Source organism: Urocitellus parryii, unplaced genomic scaffold (assembly GCF_045843805.1).
Source record: "Urocitellus parryii isolate mUroPar1 unplaced genomic scaffold, mUroPar1.hap1 Scaffold_35, whole genome shotgun sequence".
NCBI lineage: Eukaryota > Metazoa > Chordata > Mammalia > Rodentia > Sciuridae > Urocitellus > Urocitellus parryii.
Genome location: NW_027553167.1, coordinates 1087491 through 1105560, shown reverse-complemented (window position 1 = coordinate 1105560; position 18070 = coordinate 1087491). Strand labels below are relative to the sequence as shown.

The 18070-nt window shown below is 46.3% G+C and overlaps 1 protein-coding gene across 2 annotated transcripts in view; it reads left to right on the top strand.

The window, feature by feature from the left end:
* The window catches only part of LOC144252002 (solute carrier organic anion transporter family member 3A1-like), a 304020-nt gene that overhangs the window by 238181 nt on the left and 47769 nt on the right, over positions 1-18070 (top strand). For both annotated transcript variants that reach the window (XM_077794595.1, XM_077794594.1), the window contains exon 4: positions 3779-4042. In XM_077794595.1, coding sequence (XP_077650721.1) covers positions 3779-4042 — 264 coding nt within the window. The remainder of the gene's footprint in view (positions 1-3778; positions 4043-18070) is intronic.

Below are 18070 nucleotides of genomic sequence, written 5' to 3'. Positions count from 1 at the left end.
CCACAGCTAGCCAAAATGCCTCATAAAAATAGTATTCATTGTGGAGATGGATGGAGAAAAGAAGTTTCCAGACTGGGTTCAAGCGTTAGTCATCTTCCCAAAATCAGATTGGAAGTCAGTCATGAAGCCTACCCATGTAGAGAGCAGACACTCCAGAGCCAAGTGATTTCTCCCTTAGGGTCTTTCTCTCCCTGCCACAGTGCTCTGGGTAATTGAAATTAAGGGGAGGGGGGAATCAATACTTCTCAAAATAGCCAATGATGCTTTTCCTGATCTACAAAATCTTGCCCTCCACCTAGCTCCCTGCGGACCCCATTTTCTGGCTTCACCCAAAAGGCAAGTGTGCTTTGGTTCTAACACAGAAGATGCACTCTTCCCTGTCATTCAAACTTCCAGCCAACCTAGCCTTTCCGAGTACATGCACATACCTACAGGAGCAGGTCCACTGGTTACACAAACAGCTGCCTGCCACCCCCACTGCCATTTCTCTCCCCCGGATGTTTTCTCACACTTACAACAGAGTCACTAACTTCCTGTGACTTTCCACGTAGGACTGTTTTTGTTTCCCCAACAACTGCTAGGTTTTCTTTCTCTTTCATCACTCACATCTGCCAGGCTCCAATTCCCCCTTTATGAAGCCTGTAGACAATGCAGGGGAGCTGGCAGCTCCCTTTGTTTTCATTCATTGCTTAGCAGCAGGTGAAGAAACAGTAAGTGACTAGTGAAACAGTCCTCTTCAGCTACCCCAGGCAATTTCACTTCCTTTTCTCTTTCCTCATTTGCATAAAAATGCTTTCAGGATCACCTTGTATTTTCCTATGCCTAAACTTCTTTAAAAAAAAATCCAAATATTTAACTGCTCATTTATATACAAAGAAACATAAATGAAAATAATAAGAGATGCCACATGCAAAAAACCTACTACGTGCCAGGGATTCTTATGATCTCTCATCCTTGCAACTACTGTAGGTGGATGCCATGTTTATTTTGCTGAGGCCCAGGGAGTGCTATGGCTAATAAGGGGAAGGGCTGGGTTTCAGCCCCCAAGTTCTCTGAAACATCTGGTCCCTGGTTAATGCCGCTGGGTGTACATCCAGGACAGAGATCAACCGTGTTGCAGAATCAGCTTGCCACCTCTCCAAAGAGCTGGTGGTCTTAGGCCCACTGTACAAAGCACAGGAAGGAATCATTCACCCAGATCGCTGTAGGGAGCAGAGTGCAGATTATCGAGGGCAACAGTATAGCAGAGTGGTAGAGTGTGGGCCTTTATGGGCAAATACTGAGGTTATAGTTTTCCACTCTGTGAACCTGGGCAGGGAACCTAACCATTGTGAGCCTCAGTTTCCCCATCTAAATAAAATCAGATAGTGAATAGGCAAAATAGGGGTCATGAAGTTTCTCTGCCTTGTAGAATTGCAGGGAGGGTTGACTGGGACATAAATGACTGTGCTCTGCATAATGGCTGGTGCAGACAGACACCCTCTGTAAATGATGGCTGGCACCATCATTAGTGTTAGCTGAGGAGTCTTCAGGGAGAGCGCTTTATAAATGCTGAAGTGTTCATCTGGTGTCTGCAGTCATTACTCTTTCCGGAGCTGACCATCCATCTGGTCCAGGCCTGCAGACCAGTTAGTCTTAACTCATGTGCCGTTCCCTAGGTCTCCAAGAATTTCCTTCTAGGCTCCAGGAGCATGGTTTATCATCAAAGAGCAATTCTTCTGGGAATGATGCTTTGCAGGGCAGCTGTAAAGAGAAAGAAGGAAAAATACCAAGGAGAAGGCTGTAGTCTGTGTTCCCATGACTTCAGCTGGCAAGTCAAAAATAACAGTCCAGTGAAGCCAAGCCACATACAGAGGGTGCCTCTAAGCACATGAGCTGGCTGCAGAGCTTTCTCGTAGAGGGACAATGCCAAACCACAGGCCACCAACAAGGTTTAAATTAACCTGTCCACTGGCAGGACCCAAGCCCTAAAAAACAAGCTGGTATCCATTGGCTACTCCAGCATGTGCCAGACACGATTCTGAGCACTTTATAGCTGGTGTGGTTGGTTGGATTTTCCCAGTGACCCCATAAAGTAAGTATTGTCATTGTCATCAGTGTTATATAGATTAGTAAACTGAAGCATGGTAAGTTAAGCCACCTGCCTGAAGTCCTGCAGAAAGAAGAGACACGAGTTTTTCAACCACGGCACCTCGAGTGTACATGGAAGTCCAGCCCTGTGCTCTCCGTCTACTTTCATTATCTTCCCTTGGAAGCTGTAAATCTGGTTTAAGACAGGGAGAGGGCCCTTGAATGGGATTTCAGATGAGCTGTTTGGGGGGTGAGTGTGAACAGACCTAGTGAAAGCCTACCCTCCAACAATAAATGTTGCTTTATGTTTTCACACGCACACCTTGGCAGCGCTGCTAAGTCAACCAATTCCAGCTTAGATTCAGAGGCATCTGGCTTCTCACCGGTTTTGTTTAGACTGATATAAACACAGGGTAGACAAGAAAATTAAGGAGAGAACGTGATCAGTCTCAGGCTCCGAGAGAAACCGAAGCGCTGACGTGGAACCGATGGGTTTCCTAGACCGGTGGCCCAGTTCTCCCTCCCTGGTCTCTCTTTTATTTTTTTTATTTATTTTTTTCCATTTTATTTATTCTAATTTGTTACACATGACAAAATACAGTTCAATTCACATTACAAAAATGGAGCACAATTTTTCATGTCTCTGTTGTACACAAAGTAGAGACACACCATCCATGTTTTCATACATGTACTTAGGGTAATGATGTCTCATTCCACTGTCTTCCATGCTTCCATGCCCCATCCCTTTCCCTCCCTCCCCTTTACCCTATCTAAAGTTTGTCTGTTCCTCCCATGCTACCCCTCATCTCCATTATGAATCAGCCTCCTTATATCAGAGGAAACATTTGGCATTTGGTTTTTTGGAATTGGCTAACTTCACTTAGCATTATCTTCTCCAACTCCATCCATTTACCTGCAAATGCCATAATTTTATTTTCTTTTAATGCTGAGTAATATTCCATTGTGTATATATACCACATTTTCTTTATCCATTCATCTACTGAGGGGCATCTAGGTTGGTTCCACAGTTTAGGTATTGTGAATTGGGCTACTATAAACACTGATGTGGCTGTGTCCCTGTAATATGCTGTTTTTAAGTCCTTTGGGTATAAACCAAGGAATGGATAGCTGGGTCAAATGGTGGTTCTATTGCCAGTTTTCCAAGGAATCTCTATACTGCTTTCCAGAATGGTTGCACCAATTCACAGCTCCCCCAGCAATGTAAGAGTATGCAAACAAACGGCATGGTATTGGCACCAAAATTGACTGGTAGACCAATGGAACAGAATAGAGGACACAGAGACAAACCCACATAAATACAGTTATCTTATATTCAACAGAGGCACCAAAAACATATGTTGGGGAGAAGATAGCCTCTTCAACAAATGGTGCTAGGAAAACTGGAAATCCCTATGCAACATAAGTCCCTGTATCTCACCATGCACAAAACTCAACTCAAAGTGGATCAAGGACCTAGGAATTAAACTAGAGACCCTGCACCTAATAGAAGATAAAGTAGGCTCTACTCTCCATTATGTTGGAATAGGCCCCAACTTCCTTAATAAGACTCCTCCCTGGTCTCTTTCTAGAGCCCTTGAACCTCTGCAATGCAGAGCCTCTGCTGCTCAAGTCCTCAGCAATATCTCCATGGCTTGTGTGTCCCCGCCACTCACCTGAGCTCTCTCCTTTTTTTTTTTTTTTTTTGCAGGTAACCTGGACATCACTCCAGACGACCCCCGCTGGATCGGAGCCTGGTGGGGTGGCTTTCTGCTCTGCAGTGCCTTACTCTTCTTCTCCTCCCTCTTGATGTTCGGGTTCCCACAGTCCCTGCCCCCACACTCAGACCCCGCCATGGAGAGTGAGCAGGCCATGCTCCCAGAAAGAGAATATGAGAGGCCCAAGCCCAGCAATGGGGTCCTGAGGCACCCCCTGGAGCCAGACAGCAGTGCCTCCTGCTTCCAGCAACTGAAAGGTAAGGGTAGCTCTTCCACCCTTGGTCCGAATAATAAGGAGATAGAAATGGGAGGGGATGCCGGAAAGGGTGGTACTGAGGACTGGGTGCTAGAGGACTTGAGTGGAGGCTGACTCACATTTGTTGTGCATGACTGCCCCCTACAGCCCTGTGCCTATGGCCAGACTTGCTTGCTGAGAACAAACATAGTCAGCATTTACTGCTGAAACCCCAACGGTTAATGTAGGACCTGATGTCCAATAAGCATATGTGTCTATAGAAGGAAGAACACAAATGGGGAGTAAGGAAGCAAAACCTGCCAAGCAACTCTTTTCAACTCTTTAAGTCCACTTACGAGCACCTTGAAGCAACAAAGGATTTTTGAAGTGGGCTCCCTTTGCTTGGTGCACACATTCTTTAAAAAGCCACATCCAAAATGCGTTTCTTCAGATTCATTGTCCTTCCTCTGCTAAAGATGAGAGATGTGTTCCTCCCGAAGTAAATGCCAACCCCCTCTTGGTAACAGAGCCATCCAATGGAATGCAGCAAAGCCCTGGCTATCATTTTTAAAAGAAAAATGAGCCCAGCTTTTCTGACAAAATGGGTGAGGCGTAAACAGGGATGCAGAATGAGAATAAGAGGTCCCCCTAGGTTGCTTCCATCTTCTGCATAGTCCCTTCAAGGCAAGGAAAGTGACAGAGTAGCTGAATGTCACCCATCAGCCTCTGAAGCAGCTGTCTGTCACAGCTGCCCCCTGGTGAGCTACGTGTGGTGATCCCTAATTTACAGGACTCCTTGCTTGGGTCCAGTGAAACACCTGCTGGATTTTAGAAATGAGCAGGCTGCTGCAGGCAGGAGCAAGGAGGGGACACTGTTTCCCTGGTGGAATAAAGGCAATGGCCAGTCACCTCTTTGCACAAACTGAGCACTCAGCTGCTAAGCCAGCCCTTGGCATCGACAAATGCAGCCCTCCAGGACTCTCTTTGATCTAACACTAAGAGTCTCTATGTTGAGCATCTGTGTAGCAAGGTGCACCTGCTATGGATGCACAAGAGCCTTGGATTGCCTCATATTTGGACCACCGTCTCCTCCTCTGCAGCTCAGCCACCCTTCACTTCTCCCTGTGGTGTTTGCACAATCTCACAGTTCTTCCCTGAAAGTACTGTCCTGTAAACAGAAGCACTGCCTGCAGAAGACTGTTAATCCTACCTGTTAGTCCATTAGGCATTGAAAGGATGCATGTGATTTCTGAAAAGACATAATTTAATAACATAATATCATGTCTGATTCCATATTCCATGCCAGTGTCTACCAATGCTGGGATTTGGAATTAACTGTAGAAGATCTTAAAATTCATCTAAGTTCTAGAATGCATAGGTAAGTGAAAGGGCCACCAAGTTTTGTCCTCAGAGGTTGCCTTGGTGGGGACCACCCTCCTCGATATATTCTAGAACTTAATTAATAACAGAGATACTTCTGGGAGACTCCAAGCTGGCTGGAGGATGATGCCTGCTGCTCCTCTCTAGCCACAGAGACCATCCCAATAACCAAACTCACAGGAATAATTGGATGACACAAGAGTGGGCTTGGCAGAGGACACCCAGAGTGGTAATGCCCGCCTCTCCTGATCTCTCCTCACCCCAGTGTGACAGCCCTGTCTTGCAAGAGGATCACAGTAATCTCTCATCTTCCATCTCTGGGCTTATAAAGATCAAAGAACTCACCACCCTATATGGGAACAGACCAGAAGCCAGCAAGGACAGCCTGGGACAGAGAAACCATAGCAGCAACAACACATAAGGGCAGGGAGATGACAAGCAGTGAGGAGCTCACCTCTCCCAAGAGGAGCAAAGAAAGGATCAAAGGCAAAGCTGTACCGAGTCTTGAGGGGCTGTCATGGCTTCAGAGTTCCTGAGATCCTACTGGGGGTCGGGTACACAATGGTGGCTTAGTGGCTTATATCCTGGAGCTGGTACTTCACTAGGGGAGGGCTGCAATAGGTGAGGTCAAATCAAAAACAATATAAGCATTAGGTGGGCTGTACCTGAGCTGACAGGTGCACAATTGGGTGGAAAGGTCTGGAACACACTAGACCATAAATGATCAGAAGTTGTGATCTGTATACACACCAAATTCTGATTTTTCTGATTAACAATCCCCAGAGGCAGCAGGAGAGGAAGGCTGTGTCTCTAGAAGACTCTTCGCCAGAGCCAGAGGATAGCCATGTGAGCTGTTAAATCTTACACAGGCCAGCACATGGAGAAGGGGCCCTGGTGCTTGCATTCATTCTTTCCCCCGTGAGACTAATGGTTTTTCCACGTGGACATTTTCACCAAAAGCACAGTGCAGTGGCATGGTGGCAACCCCAAACTAAGTTTTCATCCAGTTTTCAGCCTTGAAAGCCCCTGTGGTCTCCAGGCAGTGTACTACATGTTTATGCATAAAAATAAGCTGAGCAATGTTGCACTAATCAGAGGAATTAATCCGGCTCTCAAAACCTACAGGTTGCAGTTGCTCATGTGTTTTGCTTGAACTTGCAAAAGTGTTTCTTCTTCTGCCATCAATCTGTGTCCCCTGAGTGCTCTGAGTCCCCACCTGGGTTCAAATCCAGCTCAGCCACTCTCACTGGGCCATGTCACTTTACTCTGCTAGGCTTTACCATGTGGGATCTAGTTTAATCTTTACCACAGCTGCAGGAGGATAGTATTATTACTTGTGTCCACTTACAGAGGAAATTGAACTGTGGTGATATGGGAGTTTGGGTCTGAGGTTCATTTTTTCAGGGCACTCCCCTCAAGAAGCAGGCTTCGAAGGTTGATTTCCAACAAAGCCAGCCATCAGTTGGGTTTGTAACCCTTAGCAGAAGGTGAAGGATGGAAAGAAGAGTCTTGTTCCAGAATAGCCCAGGAGTCCCCAGCTTGTAGTGACTGTCATGTAAGCATTTTCCAAAGCAGACAGCAGATGAATAAATGCTTGGGTTTATTAAACTCCAGTAACTCCCCCAAGTGGAAGCCTGCCAATCCAAGGCACATTTTGCATTTTCAGCTGTGCCACCAAATAGCTTTTCTTTTAAGTCCTGGCTCTGAAGGCCTCCTCCCTGATCTTGCTCTTTGAATGGCCCAGCTCTGTCCCAGGTAGCTCCCTCTGTGTCTAACACTGTTCTTTCTTCTCTAACCCATGAGTAAGCTGTGTATTGGCTGGGACTACACCTGGCATGGCCTTCTGAATCTAGGAGATACTCAGCTTTTTGCAGAATTCTTTGTGAAAGGCTGCACCTGGAGAGAGGAAGGAATTCAAGAGACTGTAATAGACAGTATTGCATCACTATAAATGTTAAATTTCACATCCAGATTTTTAATAGGTATTGGGCTCATTTTGAAATAGACATGTATAGAATTATCAGCTAGTCCCCATTACAGGTCACATCCACAGTCTTGCGTTTCATTATAAGTTGTCTCTGGAACCCTCGGAAGCCTTACAAACAGGACCTAAGACTGTTCTATAGCCATATATCTCTCCACCTTCACCCTCATAGTCTCCAAAGTTCCTGAAAAGCATCTGGAATGCTCCTCCTTGCTACTGTTTCTTCCTGGAATGGTTTTTCCTCCTTGGGATCACTTCTGGGCTGGGCTCTGTCCTCATGTTCCTAGGAGGTCTCCTGCAGCCCCTCTATGTGCATGTCCCCAGGTGCCCAGGACAAGATGAGCTGCATTTCTCTATGGCTCATGTTGCCCTAGCAAAGCCTCTTCTACTGTGTTACCATGGTGGTCTGGCTGCTTGTCTGTATCTACCAAAAGACTGTGGGTCTCCAAGGATGAGGCTTTATTTTATCTGCTCATTTCTAGTGAGGGGCACAGTGCTTGGCATGTAGATGGCATCTACATAAAGTAACAAATGCACACTTTCTTGCCAGTGTGCACATATGTGCTCCCACACATGTTAACAGCAGTTGAGGCTGTTTCCCCTGCACTGCCATTGAATACCCCCAGCCTGAGGAGGCATTGGTGCCATTTTACAGATAAGGGAGTTGAGGCTTAGAGATGGAAAGGAAAGACTTTTGAACTCTGGTGAAGACCCTGATGCCCGTCTTCTTAATCATGACATTGTGCTGCTTCATCTGACAATAAATGACTCTCTTAAAGAACAAGTGACACCGCCAGGTGCAAACTGACTTTTCGGCAGTCTATTAAAACTTTGGCTGTCACCTAGAATAGCACAGATATACCCTAAAGCAATGGGTCTTGCAGACAAGTCTCCAGCCTAAAAGGCAGGGAAGGACACCCTCCTGTTAACACTGGCACATCTTGAACTTCTAGCTGGATGAATGTTACTGCTCCAGAGGTCCCAAACCTGCAGGGCACAACCTGCCTTTGATCACTGAGAGACCAGAGCAGTCAAGAGCCGAGTACTCTTTAACTCCAAGTCCTTCATACTGACCTATCTGTCCAAGTTGCCTCTCTCTGTCCCAGAAAAGATACCCAATTGGGAGACAGCAAGTGGTGGCTGAATGGGTTGGGCAGGACTAGGGTACCAGGCTCAGAGTCATGAAATTCATCATCCAGACCCCGTAATTTCTGCTACTGGGTCCCACAGCAGATGTGGTGGGGGTTGTAACTGACCTCTGTGTGACTTTCCTGGACATTGGAGCTTGGGCTGGGGAGTGGTTAAACCAAGAACCTAGGTTCCCCACAGCTGGGACTGGACCCAGGTCCCCAGATACCACTTGCAGTGTGCTCTCTGCGGTTTTCCACAGGATTCTCTAAACTGTTAATGAAATGACTAGGGAGGATAAAGGGAATCCGCCTAGGACCCAAGGCCCTTCCTGTGTGTGATAATGGTTTCTGCTTTACTTGCTTTTCTCCAAAAGAGCACATGTAGAACCCCAGCTCTGGAGGAGACTCGCGTTTAGAGAGCTGAAATGTGCCGGGGCCCAGGGCAGCCCATAACTCAGTTTGCTGATTTGGCCACGCAAATCACTGTACGGCCTACTCCTGCCCCTGGTCTCTCCCACACTGTAGTCTGCCCCAAACCCCTCCACACTGTTTCCACACTGAGACCTTCTCAGAAAGCAACCATACATATCACTACCTGCTGCTTAAAAAGAAAGAGGCCAAGCCCTTCCGAGGCCATTCCAGCCTCTCTCACACCTCCTGCTTGCTCCTTACATGCCCCTCTTCCCAGCCTCCTTTTAGTCTCCCGTATTCCCTGGGGCTCCATTCCTCCCAGGAACTTTGCACTTGCAAAGTCCTGGGAGGAATTCTGGAATTCTGATCCCCTCTTCAGACATCTGCTCCTCACCTCATTTGTGGAAGACATTTTCATGACCTTCTGTCAGAACTCCTTCCTAGGCTTGTCATCACTTTATCTGTAAATGTGTGCTTATTTACTTCCTTCATCAGTCCAGTCAGGGCAGGGACCACATCTGCTTTTGCTCATATCCCGGTACACAGCAGGTGCTAAATCCCTGCTATCTGATAAGCAGAGGAGCAAATGAATGGCTGGACATGCATCACCAAGCCCAGTGCAGTTTTCTGCTTTCCTTACTGCTCCCCTGCTGCCATCCCACCACCACCTTGCACTTTGGCCTATGTGTGACCTTCCCAAGGACACGGGCATGGTCAGGGCCTCTTAGGTGCTGAGTGCCACCATCAGCCCACAAGTGACTCACCTGCGTCAGGGAGGGTCCATGGGACCAATTGTCGGAGCTGACTTCCCAGATAACACTGGGCTTCATGAGATCACTTGTCTATCTCTAGCAGGTGTTCCACTTGCTGGGCAAGGGACAGATTCACCCCCCATTGCAGGACTTTACTCACACCCCTGGTTTCTGTCTTTCTGCTAGGCCTCTTCCATCCCCTATCAGTTTAGCAGTCGATTTGGGCTACATTTTTCTTAGTTAGGGGCTTGTGCCTTTCAGCCAATTGTTATTGTGAGGAGCCTGGTGATCTGAGAGTCCTTGTTCTGCAGGCTAAATGGCTGAGTGTTTTTTATTGCACGATTTGTCTTCAGAACTGTGCTCTCGCCTTGTGTAGATTTCCTCTGAAAATCTTCTTTCTTGATTCCGTGGTGAAGGGAACCATCTGCCCTCCCAGACACTTGGAATCCTGGGCCAGGCAGTAGAAGTTGTTATAGGTCCCCAGGGACCAGGCTGGTCAGTGGCTTGATTATGTTCTTATCGGTGTTGATGGAAAGCCTGCTGGGACCTGCACCGGGGGATATGTCTGTGGATAAGCTGCTGTCTTCAAGTTATTTCATCAAAGCCACCAAGACATACATGTGTGAGGGCACCTAGCCTGATGCAGGGCATTCTCTTTGATATTCCTGGAGCATTTGTTAAATGAATGAGTAGAGGAAATAACCAGAAGGTGGTGTTTCCCAAAAGGGTTTCCTTGAAACACAAGTCCTCTAAGTTGCTCAGGGAAAAACACATCCACAGCAAAAGGAAAGTGGTTATGTGCCATGTAAGTGGGAACCCACATGCACTGTGACCCTCTTAGAGAGCCATACTTTATATTAGCCCATTCAAAGCTCTGGGGAAACCAGCTGCAAGAATACTGGCTGGCTTTGTTTTACCCCAAACTTCCCATACCTGTGTGACTACAGACCTCTCTTATTCATGTTCAACTCCAGCCACTTGGCAGAGGCAGCTGGAATGCAGACTAGAAGGTGACATGAGGAAGGATGAACTGAGGACCTCAAAGGGAGGGCTTGCAGACCCCAAGTTTGGAGGCAGCATTGAAGCCTGATCTAGAAGGAGTAGCACCCCCAGGAGGAGAGACGAGAAGGGCTTCAGGCCAGGAGGCACAGGCAGGCAGAGGCATGTGACAGGAATATCCAAGGCGTGGACGGAAGGTACATGTCTGGTGTGGAGAAGGGGATTTAGAAAAGGTCATAGTCGAAGGCAGGCTGGGGGAGTTCCTGCAAACAGCCAAGTTGCTGGGATCTGAAGCTACTCAATTCCTAATAAAATTGTAAGTGAATGACTGAAAGCCTTGGTGTTGACCTTCCACAGAGTCTGGACTTTGTCTTGGGAGCCATTGTTTGCCAGCCAGGGGTTGGAGTCAGCACCACCTGTAGAATGTCTTGCAATGCCCCATGTGTTTTCATGCTCACTCCAGGAATGCTGGTCCTGCCAGAGGCCCAAGCAGCTGGATGTCTGAAACCCACCCAGAGAACTCTTTAGTGAAATCCTAGCTGAAAATGAATGCCAGAGGCAATGGGGGTCCTGTGAGAGGTCCCCACTGGGGACCAACAGGTCAGAGCTGTTCCCCCAGCAGTTGTATATAAGTTGGAATGGTGGAGGAAGGGAAGGAACCCTTCCACAAATAAGCGGGGACACTCTATGGGCTCTGGGGCCCTCTTGGAGATGGATGGTGACATTGGCACGTTGAGCGCTCTGAGAAGGTCTGCTGTACCCAGAGCTTTAGGAAGTAACATCAGGGACCCTGGGCTTCAAGGGGGGCATTTGCCACAATTCAGGCGCTTCGCCTCACTGTCTCTTTTCTGGATGTTACTGTTTCTCTTTCCAGGAGTGAACTCCCACATCATTAGAGTTTCCATTTTCACGAGGGCTAGGTGCAGTCAGCGCTGTGCCTCTGAGGTGGGGCACCGTTTTCCCCTGGAGAAGGTTCCCTTAGTCATTCTCTGTCTGCCACCTCTGCCATGGGAAGATACAATATTTGGGTCTGAATAAGATGCGGCTGCTTCCCAGGCTCTTTTCTTTATCTCTGCATCCTGTGGTGAACCTGTGCATCCTACTTCCCTCTCCAGAGGAAGGGAAGGGGCTGGGTGACACCAATTTGGAGTTGCAGCTTGCAGGAAGCCAATCATCCACAGAGGTAGATGCTCTGTTCCTGATTTAAGCCGGCTCATGGGTTTGGCTGTGTTGACTCTTTTTCTCTTGGGCCTCCCAGGTGGGATTATAGAGTTGGTGATCATAACAGAATCAGTGGAATTGATGGGCTCTGGGTTGTCCTGGCCAATCCACACCCAGCGGACACTTGGCTTCCATTCTAAATGCTTGTTTCCAGTGCTGTGGTTCCTTCCTCATTTGTTCACACAAACCACAACAGTTTCTGTACAAAGGAAGCCTCCCCCTCTGTCTGCTGTCTACTAAGGACTAGTGAATACCTAGTAGTTATTTATTGCAAGCCTGCAATGAGAGGGTTCCCAGAGGCTTCCTTGACAGCCTACGCAGAGATTAGGGGACAGACTGGGTCACAATGATGGGGCTCCAGTGGGTCCAAGGCTGGGGCCAGTGTGTGGTAGTCACTTGCTTCCCAAGAACAGTTCCAGACACTGCAGGCCTCTTCTTCTACCTGGACTTTCCCCCTCCCTTACCCAAGGGAATGATTTAGGCACCTCAGGAATCACCATGGGAATGAGGAAGAGATGCACACTTTAGATTTCTGGCCCCACAGGCAAAAAAATCATTTACCATGACTTTATGAGCTAATTGCTCCCACTTCTGCCATGGACCATGAACCTGTGGAATTTCCCTAATGGTTTGATCATGCATTTGTCTCTGTTAATTTGTTGTTGTTGTTGTTGTTGTTTTTAAGAGACTGGACTAGTCCTGTTCAGGACTCTGTAATTCATTCATTTATTGGATTATTTAATCCATCTTGCATTTATTCAGCATCTGCTCTTATGAGACATGGCACCCACGTCCAGTGATGAAGCCTCTCCGTCCTTGTTCTCACGAGGACCTAGGCAAGGTGTTGGTGTAGTGATGGTAGCTCACACTGGGTGTATAGGGCACCAACTCAGAAGCTGATAAACATTCATGCTAGATGATTTTGCTTCATTTTTCATAGAATTTACTCTACCTTAGGCTCACTTTTTTTATCTCGGCCATAGTATTTTTCCACATCTTCATTATTTCTTCCTTCCTCTTTTCTTTTTGTTGTTCTCATTGTTTATGATTTAGAGGTTTTCATTTACCTCACCCCAGCTTCCTCCCCCTCTGTTTTCTTGGGTCCCATGCATTGTAAAGCGCTTTGTGGCAGCTCAGCTTGCAGAGAAACAATTTTTTGTTGATTCAAATCCCCATGAAGGTTAAGGGCATGGGCTCGAGTCCAGGCTGACATGAATTGGAATTCATCCTGCTTCAGTGCTCAGCATGGTATTCTTGGTCAAGGTGGAGTTCACAGCCTCTTAAGGAAGCATGGATTCCTCTGTCTGAAATGAAATGATAAGACTCCCTGCAGTTGTGATGATAGAAAAGCCGTAGCACGGTGCCCACCCAACACTAGCCCAGCAAGCAGCAGCTGTCATTGTTACAATTCCAGAGAAGTTGCATACACTGGCTTCAGCTCCCCTTAACAATGATGCATTGGCAGCGATGGTACTAAAGGGAAAAGTCAGGGCTGAGTTCAGGAGAGATCAAAAACGAATAGACCTAGCGGAATCTGCACTTAGTCTCCCAGGGACCACTGTCTGAGCTATCTCTAACTCCAGGGAAGGGCAGTGGATGAGGACATTTCCCTCTTCATCTGGCCTGTTGCTTGGTCCTCTGGAGGAAGGGCATCTCTTTGGGAAGCCCTGGGCTCCCCTCATTCACACAGATGCATTCCCCCCCAGCAAGCCTGGTTTCTTCATGGCTCCAAGGCACACCACACAAACAGCGAGGAGCCCAAGGGATCACTCTCTAATTTGGCCACAGATTACTTTTATTGATGGTAATTAGGATTCTCATTGAGCTCTTAGCTGTGTGCCTGAGATCTGGGGACACATGTTATCTCTGCTCAGGTCTCATTTAATCTTTCCAGCCATCCATGGAATGGAATGATGTGCTCCAATCACAGACCTACTAAGTCTTGAAGGCAGAATTCAAATTCCCATTACCTGGCTCCTTAGCCTGGATTCTCAAACCTTGTTTTCTGCCGGCTTCGTCGGTACACTATACAGCTGTTCCTTCAGGTCTCCGTTGCTTGCTTGCTTTTATTTCTCCTTCCCTCTTGTGTTTTTCCTAGTTCTCTTACTTGGACTAAGCCTCAGATCAGATAGGAAACATTTTCCTGAACCCAAGTGGGAATTTTTTTTACATTATTATTATTTCCAAGAATTAAGCTGCATCTTTGATTGCCAGGAGTAGCCTGCACATTTAATCTTCAAATCAAGGACATCCTGGAACAACACCCTCACTGTGAGCATGTACTGAGCGGTGGTACCAGGGTATGAGTCTGAGTTTTGCTGTGCTTCTTCTCTCACTGTGGGACTGTGCTCTGCTTCAGTTTTCGCATCTGTAAGTGGGGCGTTTCAAGGGTCCTCAAATCACAGGTTTGTTGGGAGAAGTAGGTTGTGTGTTGATGAGCCGATAGGCAAACAGTTAGGATGCTATTTGGCATCCCAACCTTACTTTCATGATGTCTTTGAATCTGCCATTCTCCCTCCTAACAGACCCACATTACATGAAGTGACAACCCTGCAGGAATGTCTTCTGAAAGCTTTCAGTAGAAATCCTGTTTTCCCTAGAGACAACTCCCCTACTGCTATTCCCAATTTTGTGCCATCCTGCTGGTGATAGCAAGGGGCTCTAGAGGAGAGCTGAAAAGCTTTCCCTGGTTGGTGGGACTGTGTAATTCACCCCCAGCTGCCACCTTCCCAGGATGACTCAGTAGGTGGGAGGAAAATGGCTGGGGGAGGCTGCAGGTGTAAAGTGTCCTGGTGTGGCCTTGGCTCACCAGCTGGCTTGTTGGACCAGCTCATTAGCCACCACTTCCTTGGAAAGGCTTATGTGACAGGCTTAACAATCTAGTTGAATGAAAAAATCTTGAAACTCTGGGTTACCCTAGGATCAAGCTCAATGAGAGCCCTTCCTCAAACTGGGGTTTTGAAAGGGAGGCTGAACTTTTGATGAGGAATCATCTTGTGAGAGTGCAACCGGTCATCACAATAGAGCCAGAGACGGAGGAGGAACCTGAGAGGAAAATAGTGGGACCCAAAAAGAAGCTGCCATTTCCAGAAGCCCATGAGCTTTGTTTAAAAAAAATAAAAAGTTCTTCATGCAAATAAGACTCACCGATGCTTCTCCGGGCCTTCAGTCCAAGGCTTCTGGAACTTAATGATTTTCACATCTAATTCAAAGAGAAATTAGTCATTCGATATTAAGACAAAAGCAGGCAGACTCCTGTCTTGACAAGGAGTTCCTCCCACAGACGAGGAATTATCTCTGGAATAATTAAAATGCTTGCTGAAGTATAAAAAAACGTTCCATTAACTGGAGTTGCCTTTGTTGAGCAAGGGCCCTTCCCATCCCCAAACAAATCATGACAACTCTGATCAAGGACAAGGTGATACTGGGGCCTAAAGAGAGATGAAAACTCAGATCATCAGTCATTTCTGAGCCAGAGAGTAACAGTCTCCAATTAGAGGATCCCGGTAGTGTCAGCCAGCCCTGCAGGGGTTTAATTTGTAATGGAGCATGGCTATGGCGCTTTACTCTTCTGGAGTTCCCGACTCTGAAGGGACTGCTCCCTGACAAAGGAAATGAAGCCTACAATAAAAGCATGGTGAAGGATCATCTTCCTGGAATGTCCCCAACTTGCGCATTCGTCATTGGCAATGTTTTCAGAGTCTAGATGTCTTGATTCCAAAAGGACGCAGGGCTTAAGTAACACTGTTATTATCTGCCAAAGCATATCAACAACCAGAGCCATCAGACTCCTTCATTCCAAGGGAGTGCCCCCCTCACCTGATGTGATCTGTGCTGCTCTCTCTATAGTGTGTGACGTGCCATGACATGACCACCCAGGTCCTGTCACGATGCGCCACACACATAGCAAGTTGGCCTTCACCCAAGGGCAGAGTCTTGGCATCCAAGGGTGGCTTCCACATGAAGACCTCATTGTCCTCTGCCTGGGCCCAGTGTATTCATTGTCTATATTTGTCAAATCACATTTTTAAACACCACGCAGTCGAGTTTTCTCTAAATATTGGTACACTACTTAAAAATAATATGGACTTAACAAAGGAAAGTTTCCTAACATTTAAACATAGATTTTAAAGGTAAACACTTCTAGGCATTCCTTTGAAATGGTATTTCTAAAAAGTCAGATTATCATTCATGTTTAAAACCCTATAAAGAACAGTCAAAGCAGAGACATAAAGACCACACTTCAAATGAAGCAGGATCTAGGAGAATGCATACTAAGGGTTTAAAGATGTTTACTCCCCATCTACGTTCTTATTCATGCCCTTTTAAAAGTTTTTATTTTCATATGTGCATTTATTTGAGATGGCCTTCCTAAGTCTTCAGTAATTTTGTAAGAAACAAAGAAACCACTACAGATGAGCTGAGGCCACCAGCTGTAGTGGCTTGTCATTTGGAACATAGAATCAACTGCTCAGCCCCAGGCAATTCTGAGCTTCCAATCATCTGGCTCCACCCACTTTCATAACTAAATTCCTTTTCTTGTGTCAAAGGATCCTTAAATCCCCACCTTTTATAGAGATTTTCATTTTGGAACCTTGTTATCTTTCGTAGGGATGATACATTTCCAGTTTTGTGTATCTGCCAGTTCCTGACCCATTGTTCTGTCATTTTGATTTATTAAGCTTGTCTGTTAACATTATTAAAAACTTATGTGTCTCCTATTATTATTTTATTCTAATTAGTTGGGCCATTTAGAGGTTTCATCTCCTAGGAGATGTGATTGAGCCTGTGTAATTAGCTCTCTTCTTTAGGACAGCGGCCTAATCCATCACCTTGGAATGCAGCGTTGGGCTCTCTGCCCACCTGTTTATTTCCCAGGCCACAGGCACTGGTTGAATTTGCTGAGACTTAGTACAGTACCTGCCTCAGCTGAGACTGTGTCTGATCTTCCCCATGTACACCACGTGTCACATATCCCCTACTGTTGTTGTTCTATTCTAGCAGAACAGAGTCCCCTGACTTCAGTCACTGGCACAGCACCTTTATAACATTTGTCTTACCTATGTACCACTTATACCATTACTTCTTATTATTTACCTAAGGCTGTTTGTTATCATTGTTGACATGAGATTTGTCTTTAAATAGCTTTAAATCCATTTACTTGTTTTAACCTGGAATCACCTTGAGCCATAACATTTGACACATCAACCATCAATCATTTAACTGTTTTGTACTTAGAGTCGGCCTTCTGTGTGTATGGGTTCTGCATCCACAGATCCAACCTACTGCAGGGTGAAAACATTCACTAAAAATTTGCATCTGTACTGAACATATATGGACTTATTTTCTGATCATTATTCCCTACACAATATAGTACAACAACTGTTTACATAGCATTTATGTTGAAATAATAGCACGAGTGATCAAGATGACTTAAAGTATAGGGGAGAATGTGCCTGAGTTATATGCAAATACTATGCCATTTTATATAAGGGACTTAAGCATGCACAGATTTTGATATCTGAGGGGAATTCTGTCCTTAGCCCCTGCAGATACAGAGGGACAGCATCCCATATTAAGATAAAGGCGTAAATGTTGAAGTGACAGTGTTGTCCTACTAACTCAGAGCCCTCTTGTATGCTGCCAGGATATATCATTACTCTGTATATGAGGAAAACTAGCTGCAGACCATGTGCCAAGGACTCTAATTGCTGGAAACATCCAAGAGATGTGCTTGTTTTCAAAGAACTTAAAAAAAAAACTCTCATTCTTAAAAGCACCAATGTAAAAGAGAACCTTTGTGGCTTAACAACCACATACTTTAAGGTAAATAGGGTACAATAAATAAGATTAAAAGACATGTCCTCAGGGCTACTGGCTCCCTATGCTGGTAAAGAGATGAACAACTTTCACCCACCTCCCGCTCTCCTAGGAGCCCTGAGCACTGGGAAATAGGCAGAGGGGTCTTCCAAGTTAGACTGGATGATAGGAAATGATGCCAGAGGAAGAGGGTGCGTATGCAGCAACAGTTTGGGGTCAGAGTATTGTAGTAGACGAGCCCCAAGTTCATGGACTTGAGTGGGGAGAACCTGGTGCAGGTGAGAACAACAGCAAGAGCCAGAGGGCTGGGATGGAGGGAGGGAAGGGCATGCATAGGGACATGATCAGATCAC